The 27,744-nt window shown below is 46.7% G+C and overlaps 1 protein-coding gene across 7 annotated transcripts; it reads left to right on the top strand.

Annotated features, from left to right (window-relative positions):
• Positions 1 to 1,442: 1,442 nt before the first annotated feature.
• atp9b (ATPase phospholipid transporting 9B) lies at positions 1,443 to 27,631 on the top strand. Of its 7 annotated transcripts, none has more exons than XM_032557275.1 (30): positions 1,443 to 1,569; positions 5,880 to 6,053; positions 8,060 to 8,210; positions 10,125 to 10,238; positions 10,595 to 10,703; positions 11,023 to 11,081; positions 11,835 to 11,886; positions 11,979 to 12,073; positions 12,173 to 12,253; positions 12,648 to 12,723; positions 13,158 to 13,228; positions 13,475 to 13,635; positions 13,713 to 13,855; positions 13,967 to 14,079; positions 14,810 to 15,067; positions 15,582 to 15,743; positions 15,823 to 15,915; positions 17,321 to 17,404; positions 19,554 to 19,724; positions 19,789 to 19,887; positions 19,963 to 20,052; positions 20,123 to 20,267; positions 20,973 to 21,037; positions 21,125 to 21,280; positions 21,355 to 21,419; positions 21,687 to 21,795; positions 21,862 to 21,919; positions 22,684 to 22,887; positions 24,315 to 24,347; positions 25,481 to 26,089. In XM_032557275.1, the coding sequence occupies exons 1-30, from the start codon at positions 1,490 to 1,492 to the stop codon at positions 25,621 to 25,623; spliced, it is 3,414 nt and encodes a 1,137-aa protein (XP_032413166.1). In that variant the 5' UTR covers positions 1,443 to 1,489; the 3' UTR covers positions 25,624 to 26,089. The 7 variants fall into 7 exon arrangements, with proteins under 7 accessions (XP_032413166.1, XP_032413164.1, XP_032413165.1 ...); XM_032557273.1 differs by having other exon boundaries at positions 13,152 to 13,228; XM_032557274.1 differs by having other exon boundaries at positions 13,152 to 13,228; positions 25,366 to 26,089.
• Positions 27,632 to 27,744: the final 113 nt, after the last annotated feature.

The following is a 27,744-nucleotide window of genomic DNA, read 5'->3' as shown; positions in this document are numbered from 1 at the left end:
GTGAAGCTAGAAAAACGAATAGGAAGATTTTTAATCCTCACGCAGTTTTAAGAAGTTTTTATCCTGTGCAGGGTCTGCCTGCGCTTTTACAAGTGACAACGGGTCACCCCATGCTTCTCCATTTACCGACCATGACACCTGCCGCGCTCTTCCCCGGACTGGGAGAGATAAACAGTTGGATGTTAACCAGTTAAATCTAGTCCAAACGTCAGTCAAAAATAGTAGAAATTAAGCAAACATTGTCACTTCACCTCCTCTGGAAGTCTCAGACACCCCACCTGAACCTGGGAATCTCCGTCCTCCTCGTCCCGTGGATCACATGGGTAGGCTTTGCTTTTCTGTCTTTATTATTTACTGTAATTTGTCTCCAAAGTATAAAAACGTAGGCTATGCAGGCATAAGTGTGTATGTGCGTGTGTGTCAGATCTGTTGTTTCTGTGCCATGCGGATCACAGCCCTGTATTATATTTGTGCAGGTTATGCGTGTTGGGGATGCGGCTGCTTTCGTGTGGATCAGGTACAATGATAGTTTAGTCCGTAGTATCCTGAGGACGCCCTGGCACCACTTACTGAGGACCACCTCAACCCACGGTGCGCCCCCGCAGGTTGAGGTCATGCTAACAAGCTAACACACCTCCCCTCCCTATCCTGCAGTAGACTTGATTATTGCAACGCCATTTTTACTGGATTATCAAAAACATCAATAAGACAGCTCCAGCCTGTCCTCCGCTGTGAGAAGCCTGACTAAAACAGAGATTAACATATCAGACCAGTTCTGCTTCCTGATGATCAAAGAAGAGAGTTTAAAATCTCATTAATGGTTTACAAAGCTCTACACAATAAAAACCAGAGTACATTTCTGATCTTCTTCAACCCTATATACCACTCAAACCTTTATGATCATCACAATCAAACCTACTAACTATTCAGAGAGTCATAACTAAACATGGTGAAGCAGCTTTCAGTTTTTGTGCTCCAACACTCTGGAATAAACTTCTTGCTCCCCTTGTGAGTTTATTTAAAACAAGGTTAAAAACCTTTTTATTTGCAGTTTCTTATTCTTCATTTTTTTTTTAAATATATTCATTTCTTCACTTAACATTATATTTAAAACCTTTTATATTTAATCTGTCTATTTTTAATCAGTTTGATTTTTCTTCTTCTTTCTTGTTATATGTTGTTTTTAACTTTTTTGTACAAGCACTTTGAATTGCCTGTGGCCAAAAGGCGCTATATAAATAGAGTTGCCTTGTCGTAAAGGAGATGGACTTCGACAGTAAACCCTGGAGAAATAATGTGTAAATTACCTAAAATGCGTTTTATTTGTAATCTAATGTTTAAATTCAAAGTCATGTTTTCTCACTACAAACTGCATTTCATATTATGAGAAGGTTTCGCTTTTGGTCCTTCCTGATAATTCCGAGGCATCGTGAAGGCGTCGCTGGTAGAACGCTTTTAGGTGACGTCATGACGCTGCAACCCAGCCAACATGGCTGACAGCATCCCGTTAAATCCGGTTCGGAAAAGCTCCAGGAGAACCGCGAACTACAGCTCAGCCAGGCTTTCCAGGTGCGTAGCGGGAGCGGGGACGGGCTCTGGGTGTCGGCGTGAAGAAAGGAACATTTGTCGGGTCCAGAACCTCGGTTCTGTTTCTGCAGCTGTGATGGCTTCATTGTAGCACCCGGAACCGGACATGGGTTCTGATTGTACAGCACCAGAACTACTGAAATCAATGTTTATTATTATTTTTTGATTCTGAATTTATTGTTGCAAGGCAGCAGAATCATGAACTGGACAGAACTTTGCTCACCAGAGCATTACGGTTCGTCTCAGCTAGCACACCAGCTTGTTTGGGCTTTTCCATATCAGGTCACATGATCGGTTCTGGTATGACGTCATGTCGGTCACATTGGGTACAGAGATGTCTTTTTAAATTGATTTTATTTTCGGACTGAATCATCAGCCTAAAACAAAGATAAAACCATCAGTTCACTCTTTACCACATTCACCTCATATCAACTTTAAAGCTAATTTAGTTTCAGAGTTTGAGTGTTAGCACAACGCCAGGGTGGAACGAAACCAGCAATGACCTCAGAGTGGCAACTGTTGCTGTCCATTAACCTGGGACAGGTCAAAGGTCATCTCTAGATCATCTGAGGTCCATCACTCTCCAGAGGAAAACATGTCATCAGCTACCAACCTTCACAGTGGGTTTAGCCCAAAGTCAGAGGTCAGAGGTCAAAGAGTGAAGCTCAGAGAAATGACCAGAAACCCAGACTTCCACCTCACTTAGCAGGTCAAAGGTCACTGAACCAGTATGGCTGCTTGGAAGGATTGAAGGATAAAGGCCCGGTCCGATCCTCTCCCTCCCTCGTTCATGTTGAAGGTTAAAGGTCGCAGTGTGTCCCACATTCTCCTCATCCGCCCTTCGCCCATTTTGGGTGCTATTTCCGCATTTTTACGGACGTTGGCCAAGTGTATTACCCACAATTCATTGCTGTATGTGACGTTTTGAGTTAAAAGGCGGATTTATGGAAATGTTTTGTAGTTTTTTTCCGTCTTTTTAGAAAATATCACGACAAGGCACATTAGTAATAAAGAAGTTTGATATGATAAACTGAGCAGAAAAAAGAATAAATAAAAAGAATAATCACAAACTGACTGAGGAAATAAAACAAAATGTCACAAATGCAAAACAAATTTCAAATCTTAAGACATTAACATGTTTGTATAAAGAATACGCTTTTATGATTTTATTTAAGCACTCTCTAAAATAAAATGATTTCACTTTAAAAATGGAGAATTAAATATATCATAATTTAACTCTTCATCCCCTGTTATAAGAACAAATTTTATTATATTGAAACTTTAAAATGGGATAGATTTATTGTAAAATATCCACTGAACATTTTCTAATAACATTATTGATGTAGTGGCACTCTGCGTCCCAAAAGTTCGTTGTACCACCTTTGCAGTTTGTCTAACAACAAATATTTGAATCACTCGACTGAAACCAAGTCTTCTTTTATGATGTTTACTTAAAGAACTCCAACTTACAGAAGAAATGAAAGGCTCGGTACAGATCGGTCAAAAAATTGTGTTGCTTCCACCGTATCCAACTGCAATCTGACCTCAAACGTGCACACGGGCAATATTAATGTTATGCATTACGTAGTGGAAACCAAAATTACTTTTCACAATAAAAGTATCCCTTTATATTAACTAAGTTATACATTCTAGAAAATATACTCATCACGAATTTCTTAAAATTAAATTAAGCATATTTATACATTTTTAATCTAAATTATTATTCTATATGAATTCCCCATTAACTGGCTCTTACAATTGAACTGGAAAAAATTTCAAGTTTATCTCAAAATCACAGTCACAAAACGCAGGAATTTATATTTATTTTGAATTTCTTTTGCATAAAGTCAGTAGAGGGAAAACTTTACACATAATTATGAAAATAATATCTTTTGTGTGGGAGTGGAATAAAAAGCTGCTTGGTTTTATTATCATCATGATTTTTAAACAAATGTTCTCAGACTAGAGGAGCAGAAAACTGATGAATTTATTGTGACATTTTTGGTTCATAAAGTCACAACATTCATAGTTTCTTTTAAGAAGGACATTTTAGTTCTGTTAGTATCTTTTTTTTTTTGGATATGCCATATGTTTGTCCTGAACTTGATCCTTGTTATTAGCTCTACTTTATACCAAACTAACTTTTAGCTGCATAAAGCAGATGGTTTTATGAGTAAAAATCATGTTTCTATTAGCCAAATGGCAGACTGATGAATTGATTATTAGTACATCTTAATATGTATTTTTTGCCATCTTGGAAATACGTTCACAGAGCGAGCCGTCTGTCGCAAAAACTAGAATAAAATCAGTTTTCAAAAGTAAATTATTGAAATAGTTTGTTTCACTGAACATGTGGGATTATGTAGAATTTTCTGTGATCAACGAGTCACAACAAAACTAATATCTCCAGCAGAAATATCTTTACTGTACATTTAAAATAATCTGTTTTGCTGTAGTTAGGGGTTGAACGACTTCATATTTTTTAAGGTCGACTACGTCATGATAATAGTCGAGTCGACTTCGACTAGTCGCAGTGATGTCATAGTGATGTAAGCGCAAACGCGTCACACCTACTTGAAGGCTTTGTCAGCTGTATTCACGGCAAATATTGACCCCCCTTCTCCATCTTTTACTAAGTCTATTATGCAGAATTAAAAGAGCAATAAACATATCATTCTTCGTGAGCAGCAGAGAAAAGTTTGTTGCACAAAGTCAGGTCTGACTTTTTTCTTCTTCTTTTTTCCAAACACCGGCTGATGCTGATGATCTCTGGATAGCTGCAGTATAGGAGTCAAATTATTACACTGACCACCATGGTGCCTTTGGAACATCACAAACCAAACTTATTATGACCGGATCCCGTTTGGTTACAGTTGAATCCAGTGCTGCGCAGCAGGACGCCCCGCTGATCAGCAGCGGCTCTCTGAACCGACATGCAGACGGCGGCAGAGATCGCCTCCATCAGATCCTCGGAGTGAAGCTTGGACATAGTTTCAAAATGTTGTTGGACAGTATTTTTATAAGAGCATAAAGCTGCCCGGTTAGAAGCTTCAATACGCAGAGTGATCAGTTGGATGGATAAAAAAGCGCACATTACTCCGGTAGTCATAAGGATTTTTTCGGCACTAGTTTATTTCACAGCAGAGCGAGCGAGCGGAGCGGAGCGGGGGAGAGAGGCCTGGGCCCAGCGACCCGAGAACGGGAGTCAGACTCCAGACTACCCCGGTCTAAAGTCTCTGTATGCGGGGCGCGCTAACCACTGCGCCACGCAACGCCCCTATTGCGGTAGCCTATGCTGAAATTTTCCGTTTCTCTTTGGTAATTAATTTACTTTTTTATACAATTTGAGCTGTTTGACAAAATCATCTAGTTCACCTTCTTTCATTTCCTTGGAAAAATCAGTTTTGTCACGTGATTGCAACTAGTCGACTGGCCCAGAAAAAAGTCATTGCAGCGAAAAGAATCGACTAGTCGACTAATTGGTGCAACCCCTAGTCGTAGTTGGACTTTTTAGCAGCAGGATGCCTAAACAGTGACCAGTCCGCCATTTTGGATGTGACGTTACGACCCAGGGCCGTTCTGTCCCAACCCTGAACTCTGAACCCTGAACCCTGATGTGACTTTGACTGAGTCCACACTTCATAGGGGGCGCAGGGCGCTGAGCACTGGGACGGGGCCTAAGAGTCCCATCTTTAGAAACAAGATGGCCGCCAAAGTGCGGTTAGCAGAGCTGCACCTGATTAAGGACAAGACTACTGGGACAATGTGATGATGAATTAGTTACAATGTACTAAACTATTTTTGACTTTGAATGATGATGAAGAGTAAAAGGGGGCAGGGCTCCTGGTTGACTTCCTCTTGGTTCTGGTTTTGTTGGACCCATTTGTTGTTCTACATAAGGAAACCCAGCAGTGCAGTGGTCAGTTTGTCCTGCAGCAGCCTGGAGCATCATGACTACAGACACAGCTTAGGATGACCCCAGCTGGGCAATCAGCTTTATCAAAAAGGAAAGTTTTAATTGTAGTCTAGAAAGTATTCTGGGCATCTGCCTCAGTAAACTGGGTTCTGGTTCTGATTGGTGGGAGGAGTCGGTCCTCCACTGTAATACCAGGCGTGTTTCAAGATGGTGGCTAAATCACCAGCAGACTTTTTCACTGTAGCTTTCATTGTTTTTGTCAACTGATGTTGATATCTCAGACTGCAAGAAGTGTCCTTTGGGGTCAAAGGTCAATCCCGCTCACCATGAGCTCAGCCATCCAGATAAGTGTCTTCCTCACCTCCTGTCCTTTCAGATTTTCTCTAGAAGATGAGCCGTCCAACCTGGACGAGATGCCCCTGATGATGTCTGAGGAAGGCTTCGAGAACGACGAGAGCGACTACCAGACATTGCCGCGCGCCAGGCGGGGCCAGCAGCGCCGGGGCCTGGGCTGGTTCCTGCTGGGGGGCTGGGAGGTCTTCTGCACCAGGTGAGCTAATCCACGGACCCACCTGTAGCAGTCAGTCTGGGTTAGCACCATGCTAACGGTTCCTTCTGCTGCTCCCAGTCTGGGTTAGCACCATGCTAACGGTTCCTTCTGCTGCTCCCAGTCTGGGTTAGCATCATGCTAACGGTTCCTTCTGCTGCTCCCAGTCTGGGTTAGCACCATGCTAACGGTTCCTTCTGCTGCTCCCAGTCTGGGTTAGCATCATGCTAACGGTTCCTTCTGCTGCTCCCAGTCTGGGTTAGCACCATGCTAACGGTTCCTTCTGCTGCTACCAGTCTGGGTTAGCATCATGCTAACGGTTCCTTCTGCTGCTCCCAGTCTGGGTTAGCACCATGCTAACGGTTCCTTCTGCTGCTCCCAGTCTGGGTTAGCACCATGCTAACGGTTCCTTCTGCTGCTACCAGTCTGGGTTAGCATCATGCTAACGGTTCCTTCTGCTGCTCCCAGTCTGGGTTAGCACCATGCTAACGGTTCCTTCTGCTGCTCCCAGTCTGGGTTAGCATCATGCTAACGGTTCCTTCTGCTGCTCCCAGTCTGGGTTAGCATCATGCTAACGGTTCACTCTGCTATCTATCAGTTCAGCTGTGGTGGATAAAGAAACCAGGTGAGGAAACAGATCAGGTCAGTGCTGCAGGTCAGGATTGTGGGTTTAACTGAAGCAGGGATTTCAGCGATTCTTGTCTTTTTTATGTTGGAAGGTTTATAATATAATTGATAAATACCGGTCATATCAGCAATATTAATACCGGCCTGAGTTTTCAGTGCTGCAACGTCCCTCGCAGCAGCAAAATATGGAGATTCTTTTTTTCTTCAGAGGTCTTTTTAATTTTTGTTTCATTTTGCTTTAACTACATTCTTCTTATGTCTACTGTATTTTCTTCAGTTTTACTGTTTTTGTTAGCAAGTCAGGAGCTGCAGAGGAGTTAAACATGAACAAGGCACAGAAACGCAGGAGTCACCTGTGTCGGGCTTCAGACCGCCGCACAACGCTCCGCTAGTCGTGCATGAAAGAGAGGATAAGGACGGGCTTTGACTGAGCTCCTCCACGCGCAAAAGACTCTGCGGTCAGACGGATCCGGACTCTTCCTCGTTCCGTCGTCCTCTGCAGATGCCAGCAGCAGCGTTTGTCATGGCGTAAACTCTCGGGAACAAACGTGTCACCATGTTTCAGTTTACTGTTGGGGGGCTCTTCATTGAAGCTGTGTACCCCCCCCCCCAGGCCTCCCAGACCCCCCACCCATGAACAAATGGGATTTTTCACAGCTGAGCAGTTTGATGCTTTCCAGTAATTTTCAGTTTACAGAGTGAAGGATTATAAAACCCAAATAATTCACAGTGAATAAGCCCCGACTGTTCAAGCGCCTTATTATTTAAATAGCATTCATTTGCTCAAATAATGGCTCTTATGAACCTGAACGGTGGGGGTGGGGGGGGGGGGGGGGGGTAGAGAGGCAGAAAACATGGAGGCCAATGCAAACATGACTTTTTACCAGAGTTCATTTATTTAGCTTTACGTTTTGCCAACTTGCTCAAAAAGTGGAAAAGCCAAAAGTCGCTCAGCATGACGGCACACAGCGACACTGCCCCCACCCCCTCTGCCCCAGTTGCCCCCCCACCCCCCATGTTTGCGTTTTGTATCAGATATGGAGATAAGCCCCATCCGTCATTAACAGGTTGAAGCAAAGTCACTCACTTTTTAAAGGTGTGGAGAAACTCTGCTCTGCTCCTGACTGTCTCTAGCAGACAGGACGGATCCAAAGCCACTGCTGGGTCTGCCAACAGGAGCTCTACATGGAGCAGAGAGAGGTCAAAGGTCACTGAGGGGAGCAGCAGTTTTATCTGAATGCATAGAAACCCAAACACTGAGGTGATGAGAGAGCGGCGGAGGGTAAACATCACATCATCGGCAAAACAAACTGAAGGCAGGATAACAGACAAAACCCACAGAGGGTGATGATGATGATGTCATATCCTGTCTTCCTCCCCAGCTGCTGCGACTGCCTGGCTCATGTCTGTCGGAGGAAGAAGGAGATGAAGGCCCGAACCGTTTGGCTCGGCCGGCCGGAGAAATGCGAAGAAAAGTTCCCAAAGAACGGCATCAAGAACCAGAAGTACAACGTCCTGACCTTCGTCCCTGGGGTGAGTCGGCGACGGGTTCTGATGCTCTGGGTTCTGATGCTCCGGGTTCTGATGCTCCATTCTGCATTTAATTATTCACAATAATTTGGTGACACAAAGAGGGTTCCAGTTCTGACTGGATGAAAACCAGTCAGAACTGGTTGTCCCAGTATTTCCCCAGTGTTCCCAGTGGCCCGTTCTGCCTCTGCATGAGGAGTTTTCCAGTCTCTAGGGTTAGGGTTAGACGGCTGCTGATCAATCAGATCCATCGTTCTGATGGATCTGATTGATCAGCAGCCGTCTGTCAGAGACGTAGAAATGATCAGAGCTGCCCTATTATTCTCTCTGCACCTAGAATTAATAAATACTAACAGATTATTACAAACACACCTAAAGGGTTCTGGTCGGTTCTGGTCGTTTCGATGCTGCGTCTCATTGTTGCAAACATCACTCAGAATTTGACCTTTGGTGAGCGTGGCGTGGCGACTGGACTGGTAATTAGCAGAGCGCCGCCGCGCCGTATCAGGGGCGGGGCTTAGCACCTGCAGGAACCTCTGAGTTCACCTGGATTTTCCTGAATGGACCTTACCAAGCTCCGCCCACAACCGACCCACGTGACCGCAAGTCTCACAAGCAAAGCTTCGCGGCGCGTTGTTTCTATGTAAACATGACTGATTAGTGCGTCATTTCTAGCGGATTTTCACAATATATCAGCTGCTAAATGGACAGAGGAACTAACAAGTTCATGTCATCATCTGGGAGCAGGTTACTGGTTTCTCAGTCACAAGCTGGTTGCAAACCTGAGGCCAGCAGGTGTCAGTCAGTTATGGTAGATCTGAACTTTGACCTCAATATGAGAAGCTACAGACTGATAGGAGGAACCAAAGAGCTCTGTAAAGGTAAAGGCAAATCTTCTGAAGCTGGGATATAATTAATTTAACTTCACATAATTACCGCGGTAGAAGCCATTTGTTTGTTAAAATTTTATGAAATATATTTGTTCTGTTTGATGTTTGTTGTGAATGACGTAAACTCACAAACGAACGAGGTAATTAGTCCAACGTTTAGAAACTACAGCGGCTGTAATGAGCCACAGCAAAGGGAAACAAAGGTAAAATAACCTGAACAGGTGATCAACTCAAAACCACTCCTACCTTTTTACTCTCTCTCTCTCTCTTTGTAGTTTAAGCACACCTGTTACCGTGGCAACCGCCTGCGCCTTGCAAGACGAGCAAAGATTAGTTAAAAACATAACATTCAGTCCGTTACCTATCAAGTTTCCAGGCTTGATATTTATTTCTCGATTATTAATCAGCGCTTCCCTGAACACAGCGACGGTTGATTGACTAGCTGTACTTGGTGCTAACGTGGCTAACAGAGTAACAGTTTAGTCCAAAGCCTTTTCTGCTAAAATAAAATCTTTAGTGTATGTCAGATACAGACACATTGCATATTGATCTGTTTAGCTAACGTAAGACTGTGTAGCAGACAGGCTTCAAGGTGTACAAGTTGTATCAGTTCTGCCTTTATGCTGTTCTTAGCTAACGGGAAGCTAAGTGTGTTTGTGAGACGGCCACGTAGAATAGGCATCAGCCAATGAAACGCAGCCGCTGTGGTAAGGTCCATTGAGCCACAAAATGAAAGCACTGAAGGAAGTCGGTGTTTCACACTAAATCTTCCCCTCTGAAACACATTGTGTGCTGAACAAATGGCGCCATCCTTCTGATCAAACCTATTGATTAGCTGATCAGCTCTGCTGCACGTTAACGCGACACCAGGGTGGCAAGACGACAGTGATGCCCCGGGGAGGGTCAAAGGTCACCCCGCTCTGTTTGCCGCATTATTCTAGAGTGAAAAGTGAGTGGTCTGTCCCAGCCGGTCCAACAGAACCAGAACCAGGACCAGAACCTGAAGCTGTGTGTTTGTGTCTCCCAGGTTCTCTACCAGCAGTTCAAGTTCTTCCTCAACCTGTACTTCCTGGTGGTGGCGTGCTCCCAGTTCGTCCCGGCGCTGAAGATCGGATACCTGTACACGTACTGGGCCCCTCTGGTCAGTGTCTCATTGTTGTTGTCCAGCTTTTATTTTCTTTTTACTTCATTTTGTGTAATTATGTTTTAAATGATAGAAATATTTTGAAAACAATTTTCCTCTAATTTTTTAACCATATTTTTATCCATGTTAAAAATTTAACTTTTCCACAAAAAAATGATCATTTTGTCTAAACGGAGTTTTATTTTACTTACTTTAATTACATTTTCTATCATTTTTTTAATTTTAGAGATATAAAACATTTTCCCTCCTTGGTCGATGAATTTAAAATGCAGTTTTTAAATCTGCTGCAGATATTTTTTATCAACATGTTTTATTGAAATAAACGGGCTGCTGGTTCTGCTGGTTCTGCTCAGGGTTTCGTGTTGGCCGTGACGATGGTGCGGGAAGCCGTGGACGAAGTGCGGCGCTATCAGCGAGACAAAGAGATGAACTCTCAACTCTACAGCAAGCTGACAGTCAGAGGTTCGACACAAACATTTCCGCCACGCAGATTGATCTGTTTACTGGGAGCAGGTTCAGACTTTTCACCTGACTGACGGAAGATGAGCTGAGATCTTTGTTTTTATCAGAAAATCACGTTTCAATGCCTCTTCTTGATCATGATACATAAATATCAGACATGTAGAACCGCTAGAAACAGCTTTAATGTTTTCCTGTTGGAGGTCAGGGTTAGAACATCAGAAATCAATACCTGATGTTTTTTCCACCGCTCTTTAAAACGACTTTCTGATTTATTGTTTCGTCGCTTTTTTGTTCCTCTGAAACTTCTTTATTTTTTCAGGTAAAGTCCAAGTGAAAAGTTCAGATATACAAGTTGGAGACCTGATAATCGTTGAAAAGGTAACATTGCCTGTTTAAATCTGTTCCTCTGGGGATATTAATGTAATGTAATCATAAGTAGTGATGTTTAGAGTTTTATACCTGCAGGCGGCCTCCTCCGCCTGCAGGGCCATCACTGGATGGTTTTTCTGTTCCTGAGCAGTCAGTATCTTACCTGCGACATGGACATCTGCTGGTGGAGAATCGGAGGACTCAAGTATTTCATTGAGATTGGACAGTTTCTCAGCTAAAGCCCTCCTTTATAATCATTTTGTAGCACTGATGAGAGAAAACGGTGGTTTGGTGCTTAAATCTCGGCAACTGAATAAAAGCTGACCTGGGTCAGAAAGCGCCAGGCGGGCCGATCAGAGCGAAGCGTTAGCAGGAAGCAGGAGGAGCTGCTGGAAACCAGGGCGGTCCACACTTTTTGGATCATGGACAAAATTCACCAAGTTGAACAAACTCAGGACCAGAGGTTTTGTTCCTGCTAAGAACAAAATCATTTTATTCTACATTTTACCTTCTAGAAAACGTCAATCAAATTCTTGAAGGCCTGAAAAAGTCCTTCAGACAGTTGCCTTAAATGAAAGGTGTAAAAACTTTGTGGATCACAATTCAGAGCAGAAAACTCTGGGAATGTTTTCACCACAACTCTCAGTATGAATCCGGATCCAACCAGAACCAGAACGGGTCAGACTCCATCAATGAATGACTGATCAGCAGCTCTGAGTCGCTTCGTCTTCATGCCTGTTAACAGATTTTATTGTTTTGCAGAACCAGAGGATTCCTGCAGACATGATTTTCCTGAGGACGTCGGAGAAAACGGGTCAGTGTCCACAGCCTGACTTGAGTCCAGAAGGGTTCTGGTCCGGGTTGGGTTAGTGGTCATAATGTTTTGCCTGGTCTTTGCGTCTCCAGGAGCGTGTTTCATCCGGACGGAGCAGCTGGATGGAGAGACGGACTGGAAGCTGAAGGTGGCAGTGAGCTGCACTCAGCGCCTGGCAGCGGTCGGGGTGCGTTAGCCGTTAGCAGGTGGCTAATTAGCGACGGCTAACTGCATGGTTTTAGTTTTTCGGACGGTTAACTGAAAAGTGCGGCTGAACTCGTTGCAGGACCTGTTCTCCATCAGTGCCTTCGTCTACGCCCAGAAACCGCAGCTGGACATCCACACCTTCGAGGGGAACTTCACCCGGGTGAGCGGCCTTCAGCGCACAAGCTGCCGGACCGGTTCTGGTTCTGGTTCTGGTTCTGGTTCTGGAGGAGCCGGCAGGCTGAGTCCTGCAGCTTCTCCTGCTGGTTCCTCATGGATCTTTATATGAGCAGCAGGTGGGGGGCGGAGCTTCGGATTCCTGGTCGCTTCCTGGCGGCCATCTTTAGTGATGCTACTGCTGCTTGGCTCCAGATTATCATCTGCTGAACAGATTATAAGTTTAGTTGTAGAAACGTTTTCAGGAGGTTTTCCTGCAATTTGTTTTGTTTTTTGCAACAAATTGTTTCATAAACCTGAACGGACCTAAAAATGTGACCTATGAACTTTAGCTGTGTATGAAAACATTTGAGCTTGAAGCTTCAGCTTGTTGTTCGCAGGAAGACGTGGAACCGCAGATCCACGAGAGCCTGAGCATCGACAACACGCTGTGGGCGAGCGCCGTGGTCGCATCAGGTGAGGAGGAGGAAGGATGAAGGTTTGGTGCGTCCAGGTTTCGTCTTTAGATGAATCAGCTGCTCAAGGGGCGATGACATCATCAGCAGAGAAGGTCAGGGGTCAGATGGTCTGACCCAGTGAGCTGGTACCGGCACCGGGCCTGGGGACATGAAGCTGACCTTGGAGTACCGACCTTTGCTCCTCCAGCTGTTAGCGTTAGCAGCTAACGGCTCTGCCAGCTTCATCAGATCTTCATCGCCTGCTCCTCTACCTCAGCCTCATCTTCACTTCCTGTTACTTCGTCTGCAGCGCCTGGTGTTATTGGAGCTCATTGAATATTGACGAGTCATTAATGGTCGCTAATTGGGTATTGATCTGAGTTCATGTTGGAGGCTGAGCTTCCTCTGCCTTGACCGAGCCGCTGGCTTTGTGTCCGTGTTTGGCAGGAACGGTGATCGGAGTGGTGATCTACACGGGAAAGGAGACTCGGAGCGTCCTCAACACATCCCACGCCAAGAACAAGGTGACGCTTTCCGAGCCGGGTCTAGTCCAATCACATCGGCTCAGCACTATCGCTTCAGGAGGGTTAGCCACAAAGCTAGCACAGGTTTAGTCCGTTCAGGTCAACAATAAATGAATCGCAGTGGCGGTTCTGGAGGTTCTGGGTCGGAGGAATATTAACGTGTTTGTTCCCTCCTTGGAGGAATGCTTTAGCCAGCAAAGCGGTTCTGGTTCTGCTAACCCTGTGGTTCTGACCCCCCCCCCGCAGGTGGGCCTTCTGGACCTGGAGCTGAACCGCCTCACCAAAGCCTTGTTCCTGGCCCAGCTGGTTCTGTCCGTCGTCATGGTGGCGCTGCAGGGCTTCGTGGGCCCGTGGTTCCGGAACCTCTTCCGCTTCGTGGTCCTGTTCTCCTACATCATTCCCATCAGGTGCCGTGTGGTTCTGACCCGATCCGCCTCCGGTCACGTTGCGGAGGCAGGAAGTGAACCTGTGTTCTGATCCGCAGCCTGCGGGTCAACCTGGACATGGGGAAGTCGGCGTACGGATGGATGATCACCAGAGACGAAAACATTCCCGGCACCGTGGTCAGAACCAGCACCATCCCTGAAGAACTGGGCCGGCTGGTCTACCTGCTGACAGACAAGACAGGTGAGCACCAACCAGAACCAGAACCTGGCAGGGAAGCTGCAGGGTGCATCCCGACCTTTTCTTCTGTGAGCGGGTCGCCTCTGACCCGAGCCGTGCTCGCTCCGCCCGCAGGAACCCTGACGCAGAACGAGATGGTGTTCAAGCGGCTTCACCTGGGAACCGTCGCCTACGGCAACGACACCATGGACGAGATCCAGAGCCACATCGTCCAGTCCTACGCTCAGGTGAGCCGCCGGCCCGGCCGCACCTGCCTGGACCTGGTTCTGGTTTTGGTTCTGCTCTGCATCCAGAACCAAACATGGAGAAGCAGCATTCAGCTTCTATGCACCACAGATCTGGAACAAACGTCTAGAAACCAGCTGCTTAGAATCGAACAGAATCGACTGGAATATTGATCAATTTATCTGATTTGTATTGATTTTGATTGAGGCGCTCATCACAATGTCATGTTTTCAGGTTTTTCAGTTGGTGACTTTCTGACTTTTATTTTTGTGTTTTTATGACATAAAGCACTTTGAAGTGCTTTGTTGCTGAAATGATCAAATAAACTTGATTGATGGACTGATCGATCGATTGATAGTTCGTTCTATAAACTAACGATAGAAAAGCTCACCAAGCCGTTTGGAGCTGGAAGGTTTCCCGCCGCTCGGCGTCAGGCGGGGAGTCCAACAGGAAAGCTGCTCCATTCATCCCTGTGCTCCCTCGGGTTCTCCTCGCTGGGTGGTTCTGATCCGGTCCAAGCAGCTGCTGGAGCCGGAACCGTCCTCCTCCCTCAGCTAGTGAGACCAGAACTCCGCTGGGCTCGGCCCGTTGGCGGCTCTGGTTCTCCTGCTTCAGCTCAGCTTTCTGTCACGTTTTATGATAAATATTCAGTTTGGACCGATCCTATCGCTAGCAAATGGATCAGTCGGAACCGGTCCTGAATCAAAATCCAAAGCTCTCTCAACCTTTCAGGGTCCGGCTCATTTGGCTGGAGGCGGCACCGGGAACGCTGCGATGGCGCGGAGCAACCCGCCGCAGGGCCCCAAGGTCCGAAAGAGCGCGAGCAGCCGGATCCACGAGGCGGTGAAGGCCGTCGCTCTGTGCCACAATGTGACGCCGGTGTACGAGTCGCACGCCGCCGCCGCCGCCGCCGGGGAGACGGAGTCGGCGGAGGCCGACCAGGACTTCAGCGACGACAATAGGACCTACCAGGCCTCCAGCCCAGACGAGGTGAGATGCACCATAATGTCATGACCGCCATGTTGGCGCCGTAGCGGCTGAACTCATCGAAACAGAAACCCGTAAACGGCTCTGAGCCCAAAGTCTTCAGGCAAAAGCAGCGGCCGCCCTCAGGGTCCTGAGGGTCCTGATAGCGCAGCCTCAGTGGAGCGGGGTCCCGAGCTCCAGGTGAGTCTACCTGCAGGATGGAAGGTGGGAGGAGCCTGACCCGAGAGACCGACTGCAGGTACTCTGGATTTTCCTCCAGCTGCTGGAAACATCAGACTTCTCCTCCAGGTTTCTCGTATTTATTGGCTGAAGGTCAGAGGTCATGCCCTCCTGATGGAGGTTAACCTGATTAATCCTCACTTCCTGCTTCCTGGGGATTTATTTCCTGGCCTGTTACCCTGGTTACCGTGTTTACAGTCCAGGGTAGCCAGGATAACTGTAGCCCTGCTGGTGGTTCTGGATCAGAACCTGGTGTCCTCTGCCTGACCCAGACGTTCCAGATGTTCTGGTCCTGCAGGTGGCGCTGGTGCGCTGGACGGAGAGCGTGGGGCTGACCCTGGTCAACAGAGACCTGACGTCGCTGCAGCTGCGGACGCCGTCCGGACAGATCCTGTCCTTCCTCATCCTGCAGGTTTTCCCGTTCACGTCGGAGAGCAAGCGGATGGGCATCATCGTTCGGGTGCGCCGCCGCCGCCGCCTCCGCCTCCGCCGCCGATCTCATCCTGCAGGAAGTAACGAAGCTCTTCTGATCTGTCCAGGAGGAGGCCACCGGAGAAATCACCTTCTACATGAAGGGGGCAGACGTTGCCATGGCGACCATCGTCCAGTATAACGACTGGCTGGAGGAGGAGGTAAGAACCGGACCTAAAGTATTCATACCCCTCTAACGTCTCGGCTCCACTGGTCTTACTGGAACTTCGTGTCCCGGCGTGTTTCCCTCCTGACTCAGCATGATGCTGCCACCACCATCAGCATGTTTCTGCTTGTTTGTGTTAAATTCATTGTTTGTTTGTGATTCGACTCTCAGGTAGAACTGATCATTTTGGCAGCTGAAGCTTCATCTGAGGGCAGCTCCTCCTCATCATCATCATCATCATCATCATCATATTGGCATTATCGAGTCATGCGGCGCTGGGGGCAGCTTCTGATTTAATTAGTGACCCAGTTGGTCTAATGAGTGTTTGTCATATTCATGATCAGAGCTGTCGGCTGTAACATCCTGCTGTCAGAGCAGCGGGCGGCGCCGCGGCCCGGCCCGATCGGCCCGTCAATAACCAATCAGCAGCTCCATCAGTGTTTTCATATCAGAAATAAAGCGCCGTCAGGCTCTCCTTGTTTATTGATTCCTGCTGGTTATAATAAGGCGTTGTTCAGCTGACCCATATCTGCGTTCATACCGGGTCGCTGCACAGAACCACCGGAACCTCTCTGGTTCTCTCCAGGTCTGGGTCAGCTCTCCGGACGATCTGGGGTTCCTAACAGAGCCCGACTTTTGGAGTCGCTGGGTTTCCCCCAGTAGACTTGGCTGGTGCGATGATGGTGATGAAGGTGAAAGGAGGTTGTACCGTGATGGGAGGGTTGCCGGTTCTACCCTCCCTGTTCGCTCTGACGTCGGTCAGTTTTATTCCTTATTTGTTGCTAATTCATCGCCTAAATTTAAGCTGAATAATTGACGGTTAAATCCTGAACAATAAAACTTGATCTGGATATTTATTATTTAGACTGTTTGCCAAGATGCTGTTTAGGAAAAATCTTTTACGTTTTGGGAGAGAGCGATACACTTGGGAGAAATGCGCATTTGTCTTTAGATATTTTATTTAGAAAATCAGAGTATCAGCGTCTGAGAAAAGAAAAGCAAGAGAGAAGAAGAAGTGAAACTTAACATACAATTCTCCTTTTATATCTCATCAGTCACATACATGGTGCCTTCCACCCATCTCTCTCTGCTGTAGGGAGTTTCTCTAAGTTTCTCCCATCTCTGGTTAATTGGTACCTCTGTCCCTAAATCCATCCTGATTCAAAGGAGTTTCGGTTGGAAAGAAGAAAAAAACATCTTCACTCTGTTATCGGTTCCATAAGTTCAACACTTGTTCAGAAACCTTCATTATCGGTTCATTCTTCCCAGTAAATAAGCCAAAGTTTAATTTTCCAAGACATTTTCCTGAGACCAAAGGTTCTGTTTGGAATTGACCAAAAGAAAATCCTGTTTTTGTGAGGAAGACTGTGATGAAGGTCGTCTCCTTTGCTTCCTGTCAGTGTGGGAACATGGCCAGAGAGGGCCTGAGGACCCTGGTGGTGGCCAAGAAGTGCCTGTCTGAGGAGCAGTATCAGGACTTTGAGGTAGGAACCGCCTCCTCTATGCGACCCGAAGCTTTCATCAGGTTCTGAAGGTCCGATCCAGCGACCAATCAGCATTCAGACTGAATGCGGGGAACCGGAAATGTAACAGCACTCTAAATATTGCACAGCTATGGATTCATGTGCAGTTCTACTTTTTCTATTTTGTCTTTCTGGTCACGTCTTGTCATGTCTTAAATCACTTTTTTGCTCAGGAAATACTTTAAACTGTTGAATTTTTTTTTTATAATGTTGATTTTATAAATATATTGAAGAATTGAAATGTGGCTTAGAAATCAAACAGTTGAGACCAGAGGAACATCAGCACAAACTCTACTGGGGGATTTTTCTGCCGTAATTTGAGAACACACATTTTCAGTCTGAAAGCCGGAATTTGTGTCTTTTGTATTCAAAACTTTTCGCTTTCAAATATTCATTCTGCTTTCGCAAACTTTTCTCTCTCCACTCAAAACTTCTGTTGAGATCAAATCTCCGCTTGCAAACGTCTTTCTCCGCTCTGAATCATTTTCTGCTCTCGGTTGGTTGGAACAGAAAAGTACCGTCGCCTGGCAACCTCTCAGCCAATAGAATGAAAGTGTTGTACCGGGTGCGTTTGTTTCCTTCTAGTGGGTGTGCCTGTGTGGCTACTAGCAATTGTAGCAACATGTAGCCGCCCAGCTTTCTGCTCCGTGTTACACTAAAGATCCGCCTGCAGAGGTGTTGATCGCCAACAGCTGCTGGTCGCTAACAGCTGCTGGTCGCTAACATGCAAAATACTTACAGGCACAATACAGCAGCTATTCAGTCAAAAGGAAAACTGAAAAACCTGCAACCAGTAAAATAATATTAAACAGCAAGGCTCTCAGTTCCATAAATTATTAGTCAAATAAATAATGTCAAGCAATATAAGGAGACATTCATTCAAAGTCAAATCAGGTTGCATTAAAAATAAACAATCCTGAGTTACTAAATTATAACTTCCTGGTAGCATGGCTAGCTGATTATTGCTGGTTCTGATTGGCAGTTTCTGACTGAGCTGAGTAATTCTGCAGAACACAGGAGGAGAAGAGGAGATAGATTATCTGTCTAATGTTAGGATGGCGAAAGTTTTAATGCATATCTAAAATCTTTTTTTGTTGTTGTTGATTAAGTTACATGCTGCAGCTTTAAGCAGGTTCAGTGTGAGAGTTCACTGCTGGCTGGAGGTTGTGAACTAAATACTACCAGTAGCGGCGGTCCAAGAGCCAGAGCAGAACCAGCGTCTTACACCGCCAGCTCGAAGACTTGGATTATTTTTCTGTTCATTTGTTTAGCTTTCTGACCGTGATGCTAATCCGGGTGAGTGTTGGTAACTGAGCTGCTTTACCTGCCGACCGGATGTCCTTTTGTTCCTGCATTAAGCCTCGATGTAGCCAAACTCCGTCAAGTGTTGGATTTTTAAATGCTATATTAGATTCGTTTTGCTGATGCATTTTGACGTGCTTCACCCCAGAGGTCATTTTCCGCCGCAACACTCAAACGTCTCCGTTCACTCTGAGCATTAAAGTTCCTCACGACAGGATTTGTTGCTGTGCGCCTGAGTGTGAAGGACAGAGGAGATGAGCTTCACACACAGGCAACGAAGTGAGATCAATGTGATCGTTTTGCTGATCGGTCGATTATGATCGGTGGCCGATTGATCGGCACACCTCTAATATAAATATGATATATAGATAGAATCAATAGGAGCCACACAGGCTCACTCACTAGAAGGAAACAAACCCAGTACAACCCTTTACAACAACATGTAGTCCACAGTTGAGAAACAAGTAATACTATTTTTGCACGTTGGAAATATTGACAGAAAGGTGTCTAGTTTTCACATTTTCAGGGCATTTGTCTCTGGATCCAAGAAGCTCTCCAGATTATAAAAGCTTGGCTATAAACAGACGAATACTTCGTCATATCTACGATTTTCTACAGTAAGAATCGTATCTATAATAACCCTGATTAGAGATCGAACATCTGCAGCCAAAACCTTGTATTGTTCTGGAACCTTTCTTGGGGTCAACAAATGGCCCCTGGACCGCACTTTGGACACTCCTGAGCTAAGAACTGGTTCCAGCACCAGTTCTGGTTCCTGTCTGACCGGGCCCACTTCCTGTCTGAGCAGAGCCGCTACAGCCAGGCCAAGCTGAGCCTGCTGGACCGGGCGCTGAAGGTGGCGGCAGTGGTGGAGAGTTTGGAGAGGGAGATGGAGCTGCTGTGCCTGACCGGCGTGGAGGACCAGCTGCAGGCCGACGTCCGGCCCACGCTGGAGCTGCTGAGGAACGCCGGCATCAAGGTAGGATCGGAACCAGGACCGGACTCCGGGTCGGGCCGCTCCTCACCGTCCCGCCTCTCCTCAGATCTGGATGCTGACCGGAGACAAAATGGAGACGGCTACCTGCATTGCCAAGAGCTCCCACCTAGTGTCCCGGACTCAGGACATCCACGTCTTCAAGCCGGTGCGCGGGCCCGCAGCATGACGCTGCCGCTCCGTGCAGGTCGGTCAGGCTGACTGTGCGTTTGGCTCTCACCAGGTGTGCAGCCGGGGGGAGGCGCACCTAGAGCTGAACGCCTTCAGGAGGAAGCACGACTGCGCGTTGGTGGTCTCCGGAGACTCCCTAGAGGTAGGAGAGCCGAAACCGGGTCAGAACCAGAACCGGAACTGGGTGCTCCTCTCCTCTCCTCTCTCTCCAGGTGTGTCTGCGCTACTATGAGCATGAGTTTGTGGAGCTGGCCTGCCAGTGCCCAGCTGTGGTCTGCTGCAGATGCTCGCCCACACAGAAGGCCCAGATCGTCCGGCTGCTGCAGCAGCACACAGCCAACAGAACCTGTGCCATAGGTGGGCGTCCACTGGGTCGGAACCAGACCCAGCTTCCCGCTGGAACTTCCTGTGGGATTTATTCTTCACTCTGATCTCACAGTTTGTTGCTCCTGCAGGAGAAGATGAACTTATCATTTTAGGGTTTTCACTAGATGAAGCAGATTTATGCTGTAGTTTAACATCCTGAGAAGGTCAGAGGTCAGGGTTAGAGGATCGACTTCTCCTGGGAGGATGGGATGCAGCGATCTGATTGGTTCAGCTAGGGTTGGGCAATATACACTTAAAAGTTTTATCATTTTGTGGTACTATTGTGATAACAATAAAAGTGATGATTAGAACTATTTTGCTCTTTTTAGATATGTCCATTTGTAATGCACTTATTTAAGTCACCACAGAAAGACGTTTTATTGCTACACATTAACTGCAGCTATTCATATTTTCACATTGATTTTCATTTGTTAATTCTCTAATTGAACTAAGACTAAAACAATACTGACGATATGGATTGTTTTGCTTTGATGGATTTTAAACATCGGAATTTGAAATTTATCAACAATAAATAGTAATTCTTTTAAGAAATTCACTATGATAAATGATAAAGTTCACAATAAAATCTCACACCAGGTTAAGCAGCTTCCAGACAGTAGAGCTGGTAGTTCCTCCACGTGGCCACTAGATGGCAGCCTTCCTGCTTAACCACAGGGAGTTTGGTTTGTGCTGCAGGAGACGGAGGGAACGATGTGAGCATGATCCAGGCTGCAGACTGCGGCATCGGGATTGAAGGAAAAGTAAATCCTGCTATTCTGAGATTATAATCCCGTTTACTCTGCATTAGCTTCCTGCTCTGGTTCTGACCCAGTTCTGGTTGTGTGCAGGAAGGGAAGCAGGCATCGCTGGCCGCAGACTTCTCTGTCTCGCAGTTCCGACACATCGGCCGCCTGCTGATGGTCCACGGCAGGAACAGCTACAAGCGCTCGGCCGCGCTCGGACAATTCGTCATGCACCGAGGGATGATCATCTCCACCATGCAGGTTCTGCGACTGTCCCGGTTCTGACCCGATCTATTCCCCGGGACCGTCCTCTGACCCGCTTGTTTTCTCCTCAGGCCGTCTTCTCCTCCGTCTTCTTCTTCGCCTCGGTGCCGCTCTACCAGGGTTTCCTCATGGTCGGGTACGCACCCCTCTGCGCCCAGTACCCAAGGTCCAGCAGAACCAGAGGTCCAACAGAACCGGCAGAACTGGGTTTCTAACTGCCCTGAGGACAGCAGGTTCTGACTGGCCCAGGGTTTCAGAATAAAAGCATGAAGCTAGAATTTTCTGCTTGGCATTCGCATCAGCCCTGCAGGACGGTTCTGGTTCTGTGTGATCAGACCCAGACTGGCTCCGGTTCTGATGGTACCATATCAGGGGAGTAAATCCGTTCTGGTTCTGGTTCCAGGTACGCCACCATCTACACCATGTTTCCCGTTTTCTCGTTGGTTCTGGACCAGGACGTGAAGCCCGAGACGGCTCTGCTCTACCCAGAACTCTACAAAGATCTGACCAAGGTACCGAGCTCGGTTCTGGTGACTCCACGATTCTGCTGGAGGTTCTGACCGTGTTTGTGTTCTCAGGGTCGCTCCTTGTCCTTCAAAACCTTCCTGATCTGGGTTCTGATCAGCATCTATCAAGGTAAGCGGTTCTGGTCCGGTTCTCCCAGCTTGGTTCTGTCTGGGTCAGCAGGTCCCTCTGAGGTTCCGCCTCCTCTCCCGGTTCTGATCCTTTTCTCAGAGTCTCGGCTTTCTCTCCCTCTCTGTACCGTAAGCCGATCCGAGCGAAGCCGCTAAGCTGTAGCGTGACTTCCTGCCGGCGCCGGGTTTTAATTAAAGATCCGAATGGGCCGGGCCGGGAGGCGGCACCTCGGCTCCGTGTTCCGGAGGCCGCCCAGCCGGAATGCGCCGCATGCGGGCTGATATCGCAGCAATTATGCGATCAGTTAGAGGCGGATTATGCTGAATTAGCGCGGCTATCAGGATATCGCAGGTCAGAGGTCAGACCCTTATCTTCACACTCGCTGGTCCTGCTGGGAGTTTTCCAGTGAGACGCTGGGTGTCTCGGCCGTTTACTGTCCGATCGACCGTCAGCGATCCGGAACCAACAGCTGGAAAAAACTCTGGAAATCTCCAGATTCCCACCAGTTAGCTCTCCGCTGCCAAACTGGGAAACTGCATTGGTTCCCTCAGTGGAGACTGCAAACCACAGACTCACCCAGTTCAACTGAACCAGTTCAACCGACCCAGTGGGAACTCACCAGTTCAACACGGTTTTTCACTGATTTCTTTTTTATTAAGAAAGTCGACTTCAGTGAAATCCCGTTTTGAACTTTTTAAATGAGAAGCATTTCAGTCCCGTTGACCTTTGACCCAAACTCTGACATGTATCTTTGGCGCCCCCAGGTGGCATCCTGATGTACGGCGCCCTGGTTCTGTTCGAGTCTGAGTTCGTCCACGTGGTGGCCATCTCGTTCACGGCGCTGGTTCTGACGGAGCTGCTGATGGTGGCGCTGACCGTCCGGACCTGGCACTGGCTCATGGTTCTGGCCGAGTTCTTCAGCCTGGGCTGCTACCTCGCCTCGCTCGCCTTCCTCAACGAGTACTTCGGTACGGCTCCCCGGTCCTTCAGTCGGCAACAGAACCTTTCTGGACCGATTCTGACCCGAGGGGGATGCAAAGAGCGGCCTATTCAGGGAACCGTCCTGAAACCAGGGTCCCATGGGCCGAGCAGAACCGGTCAGGGGTCCATAATATCTGAGCTCCCACCGGAGCTCAGATATCAGACAAGCCGGAGCTCAGGTATCTGACAATCAGTCAGATACTGATTGTCAGGTAGCACTGACAATCAGTGCTACCTCGTCAGATTTTCCTACCTTAGCACGAATAGATGGCTAAGTCTGTCTGTCCGTGCTACCCGTCTAAAACTGCTACCGTCATGTTTACAAACTAAAACTACATCAGGTTGTTAATGTTAAATATACTGAATAACAATATTTGAGTGACTCAAGTGGAAGCTTAGCAGTTATGGTTAGCTTAGCATCGGAACAATTTCTATCCATGACGAAACCACAAGAAGATCACTTCCTTCATCTGAATATCTACCTGTTTAAAATAAAAAGCTGTAGATGTATTACATTATTAGATGTACGTATGTACTAATAATTAGAATATCCTACCTTTTTAAAAATATTTAAAATACAGAGGTGTTTGTAAGAATAAAACAGAATCGGGGGAAACAGGTTTTATTGGAATTAAATTAGACAGACGCCACAACTCTTTATTGCGCATTAATCCGTTGTATGTCTGTAATCAGATGCAGTCACAATGTGCTGATTTCACTCGCCAACATTTAGATTCCAGACAGGAAAACTCACAAAATCTCTCCTGACCAAACGTGAGGTCACAGTAAGCAAACATGGCCGACTGCAGAGAAGTTATGGCCACAGTGGAAGACTTCGTGGTGCGCCACGTCATTGTTTAGGGTTCCTCTCCATGTTTCCGCTTCTCGCTTTCTGATTGGCTACATTCAGCACCATGTGATGGCGGGCCAAGACGATCCAACAAGTTGAATATTCCCAATTTTAGACCGGAACGTCCGGATGTCCTTCAAAGCGGACCAGATCATAAAATCTCCCCAGATTATTGTTAAAATATCGTAGCAATGTAGCGTTCTGAAGATTGCTGGAAGGGGAAGCCGGGACAAAAGTCGACAGAAGAATCTTTAAAACGTTTGGTGAATTACTTTTATCTTACCAAGAGAAAAATCTGAGGATCCCAGAAATTCTGAGGTCATGGAGGGGTCAGGATCCAGCGAGAGGAAACTGGAAACATTTTGGTTCACCTTTTCCTCCAGATGTTCTGAGGTTCTGTTGGTTTGGTCCTAATGATGCTGAAAAACTAGAGGCTCCGCCCATCGCTCCTTCATCTTCCTCACTGCTTCTTCTGTCTAATGTCTGCTTCTTCTTCTGTCTAATGTCTGCTTCTTCTTCTGTCTAATGTCTGCTTCTTCTTCTTCTTTGTGATTTCTGCTCCAGGCATCGGCAGAGTGTCGTTTGGAGCGTTTCTCGGTAGGTCGTCGTCTTTTCTCTCCTCCTGCTGTTTCTGTCGCTAAAGGAGAGCTGGGTTTCTGAGACCCGTCTTGCTCTCCTGGACTTCCCTCTTGCTGGTCCTTGGGTTCAGGTTTGGGCCAAGAGCCAATGGGAGGAGGTGGGCGGGGTTTATCAGGGGATGTTAGCTCCTCATTGGTCAAAGTTTCTGCAGTGATTTAAATCTGAAGCAATAACCCGGCTTCAGTTTCCGGGTTTTCTCTGACTTTGCTGCAGTCTCTGGCTGCCAGCGCTGTAAGCTCTTTGCTGGCGGTGCCATGAATCTGCAGCGCCCCCTTCAGTAAGGAAACGGTAGCAGATTGCAGTCTGAAGTGACCCAATTCCGTGTATTTTTTGGGTTTTTTTTTTGTGAAATCTGATTTTCTTTGTGGCCGTTCACACAAAGAAAATCGACTTGGCTGTGACCTCCAGTGAGCTGCAAACGACCTGAAAGTGTCCCGCATGCGCAGTAGAGGGCGCAATAACGTCACTCAGAGAGCAAGCGCAGTGTTCTGCCAGCCGCCATAGCAGAAGAAGTGCTCAGTGTTTGTGGAAGTAAACATAGATGCTAACGGTGGAGCTTAGCTTACAGTGTTGAAGTCGATGTCTGACCGGAGCAGCACATCAACAACTTGATCTTCATTACGGTTCGCCACGGTGGTTGTTTCCTTTTGTCCGCTTGCGCGTATCAGGACGCGGAATAGCGACGTTTGTCGAGTATCAAAGACGTTGGGGTTGGATGGGGTTGGATGAATGCCACCTGCCCGTACAGACGGGTTCCATTTGAAAAGATCCGATATGTATCGGATTCAGGACCACATATCCAAGTGGCCTGAGTCGCATTGGAAAAAATCTGATCTGTCATGAAAAGATCAGGAACAGGACGCGTTGAGGTAAAATAAATAAATAAATCGGATGTGGGTCACTTCAGGCTGCAGTGTGAACGTAGCCTTAGACCACATCTAGAAACGTTTTAATTTGTGGCCCTCCTCTTCCTCAGACCTGTCCTTCATCACAACATGGCCGTTCCTCTGGAAGGTGTCGGCCATCACGCTTGTCAGCTGTCTTCCTCTCTACATCATCAAATACCTGAAGCGTAAATTTTCTCCTCCCAGTTACTCCAAGCTGTCGTCCTGAGCGGCGCCCCTGCTGGCCGAAGAGGGAACATGGCACCGCTTTGGGTCCATCTGCCTTCAGCTCTTTTAAATATTTCCTGAAAGCTCCAGTTTGGTTTTCTAAACTGATTTTTTTTTACTGATGTTTTTTATTTGACGTGTTTACGGCTGCGTTCTGTTGAAGGACTTGAAAACTTTGAGTAATTCCTCATGTTTTCACCACAAACTCGCCATCCGGCCGTAGAACCATCAACCTTTATCCACGCTGAACTGGAAACGTCTTCAGCAGGAAGCGGCGGCACGTTTTGTGTCTCCCGGGTGTTAAATTCTGCTGAGCTCCTCCTGAAAGCGGCTTTTAGGCAGAATGAGTTTTATCATTCAGTCTCTGCTGGAACAAGCTGCTGAAAACAAACCTGGATGTTTTTTCTAGGGACGGATCGGCCACAAACTGAGTTAAATTTACTGGGTTTTTTTTACAGTTTTCTGCTCTGGTTTTCTACTGATTGGATTGTTGTGTGTTTCTGTTTCATTCCTCATTTTGCACTGCAGTGTCAGTATTTATTTCTCAAAATGTTCTTGATTAATAAAAGAAACTGAATGCTGGCGAAACGGCTGATGTTCAATGTTTGATGAACTTCCTCTGGTGGCCACCAGGGGGAGCCAGAGGCTGATTTCTGCACACACAAGTCATGTTGTAAAGTAAGTGCACCTTTGTTCCTGCGTGGGATTGAAGGTTCTGGTGGTTCTGCAGGAGTTCAGAACCGTTTGGACCGTCCGGACCTTCGGTCTCTAAAGTGAAAATGAAACTTTTCAAAAGTTTGCCGAAAATCCACTAAAACTGCAGGATAAGTTTTTGACTTTCAGGAAATAAAACATCAAACAGAAGAGTTGGATGATCTCTGCGGTTAGAACCAGTGGAAGGTTCTTTTGGGTCGGACTGGATTTGGTTCTTAGGATGAAGTTATTGAGACTTCATCTCTTCAGAATAAAAGTCATCTGACCAAATATTCACGAGGAGACCGAGCTCCTTTCTGCTTTTCTCTCCAAGTCCGGTTCTGGTCGTTCGGGTCTTTGGAATTCATTGATTATTAATGTCATGTTCTGAAAATAGAATTACATGAACTAAGAAGCTGGTCTAGTCAAAGTCCAGACCTCGTCCTGACTGAAATGCCTCTGGATATTTCTGCAGTTGAAATGAGCAGAACCAGTGAAACGGATAAGAAGTTCTGAAAGGTTCTGTGGGCCGCTGGTTCTTATTTTTCTCGTTATGCTAATTAAATTTTTTAAAATCGCGGCTTTGTTCTTCCCAACAGAACTTGGAGGACACCGGACCACGGGTTCTGTTTTCCAGCAGAGATGGTCTGAGGAGGGAGTGAAAACTAAAACGAGCCGGTCCTGGTGTTCAGAACCAGAAACTTCCACTGGGTTCTGATGTGACTCAGATCTCGTCGGGTCAGTTGTGCTTTCTGGTTTCCATCAGAGGAGAGCATTTGGCTTCCAGAACCTCCGACCCGTCCCCCTTCGGGCCCGGAACCTCTGAGCCGCTTGGACTCTGATTAGAACCGTCTGTGTGCGTCCGACCCGCTCTGGTGCTGATTAGTGATGAATGTGATGGTCCGATGGCTTCAGCGAGTTCAGAACCTCTTTCATCTCTGTCGCTGCAGGTCCATTTGGGACAACCTGAAGTTCTGCAGGTCGGGTCCGACTCATCAGACATCTCGGTACCGCTCAGTTTGGCTTTTCTCCTGAATCTGGGTCGGATGAACATGAAGTTCTGCAGGTATCTGTCATGGGTCACACGGGTCATCTGCCTTTATTTTCATGCTTTTAACTTGAAAGGCATTTTCCTTCATCCTGTTGCGCGTCCAGTTTCTCCCTACAGTCGCCTGCTGAAGGACTGAAACTCCATCTGAAGTTAGTTTGGGTTTCAGGGCCTGAACTGGATTTTTACAAACTTTTAAAGGACTTTTAGTGGAAGTTTATTTTTGTATAAATGTATTTGTCTTTGCGTTAACAACACGGATCTTTGGTTAGAGACAAAAGATAAATCGCTGATCTTCGTGGCTGGGATCAGCGTCCGCTTTAGTTTCTCCCTGTTGGGTTAAAATCAGACATGCTTTGGTTTAGTTGTTAACTAGTTAGTTGGGTTGATAATGGTTGGGTTTGGATTAAACCACAGAATCAGAAATCATGTTGATATTTCACTTAAATAATTTGATTACAATTAATAATTAGATGAGAATTTAATTTTCAAATCTGAGAAT

Source organism: Xiphophorus hellerii, unplaced genomic scaffold, assembly GCF_003331165.1.
Source record: "Xiphophorus hellerii strain 12219 unplaced genomic scaffold, Xiphophorus_hellerii-4.1 PGA_scaffold_57__1_contigs__length_250000, whole genome shotgun sequence".
NCBI classification, from domain to species: domain Eukaryota; kingdom Metazoa; phylum Chordata; class Actinopteri; order Cyprinodontiformes; family Poeciliidae; genus Xiphophorus; species Xiphophorus hellerii.
The sequence above is the reverse complement of the archived record's forward strand: the minus strand, read 5'-3'. Positions and strand labels throughout refer to the sequence as shown.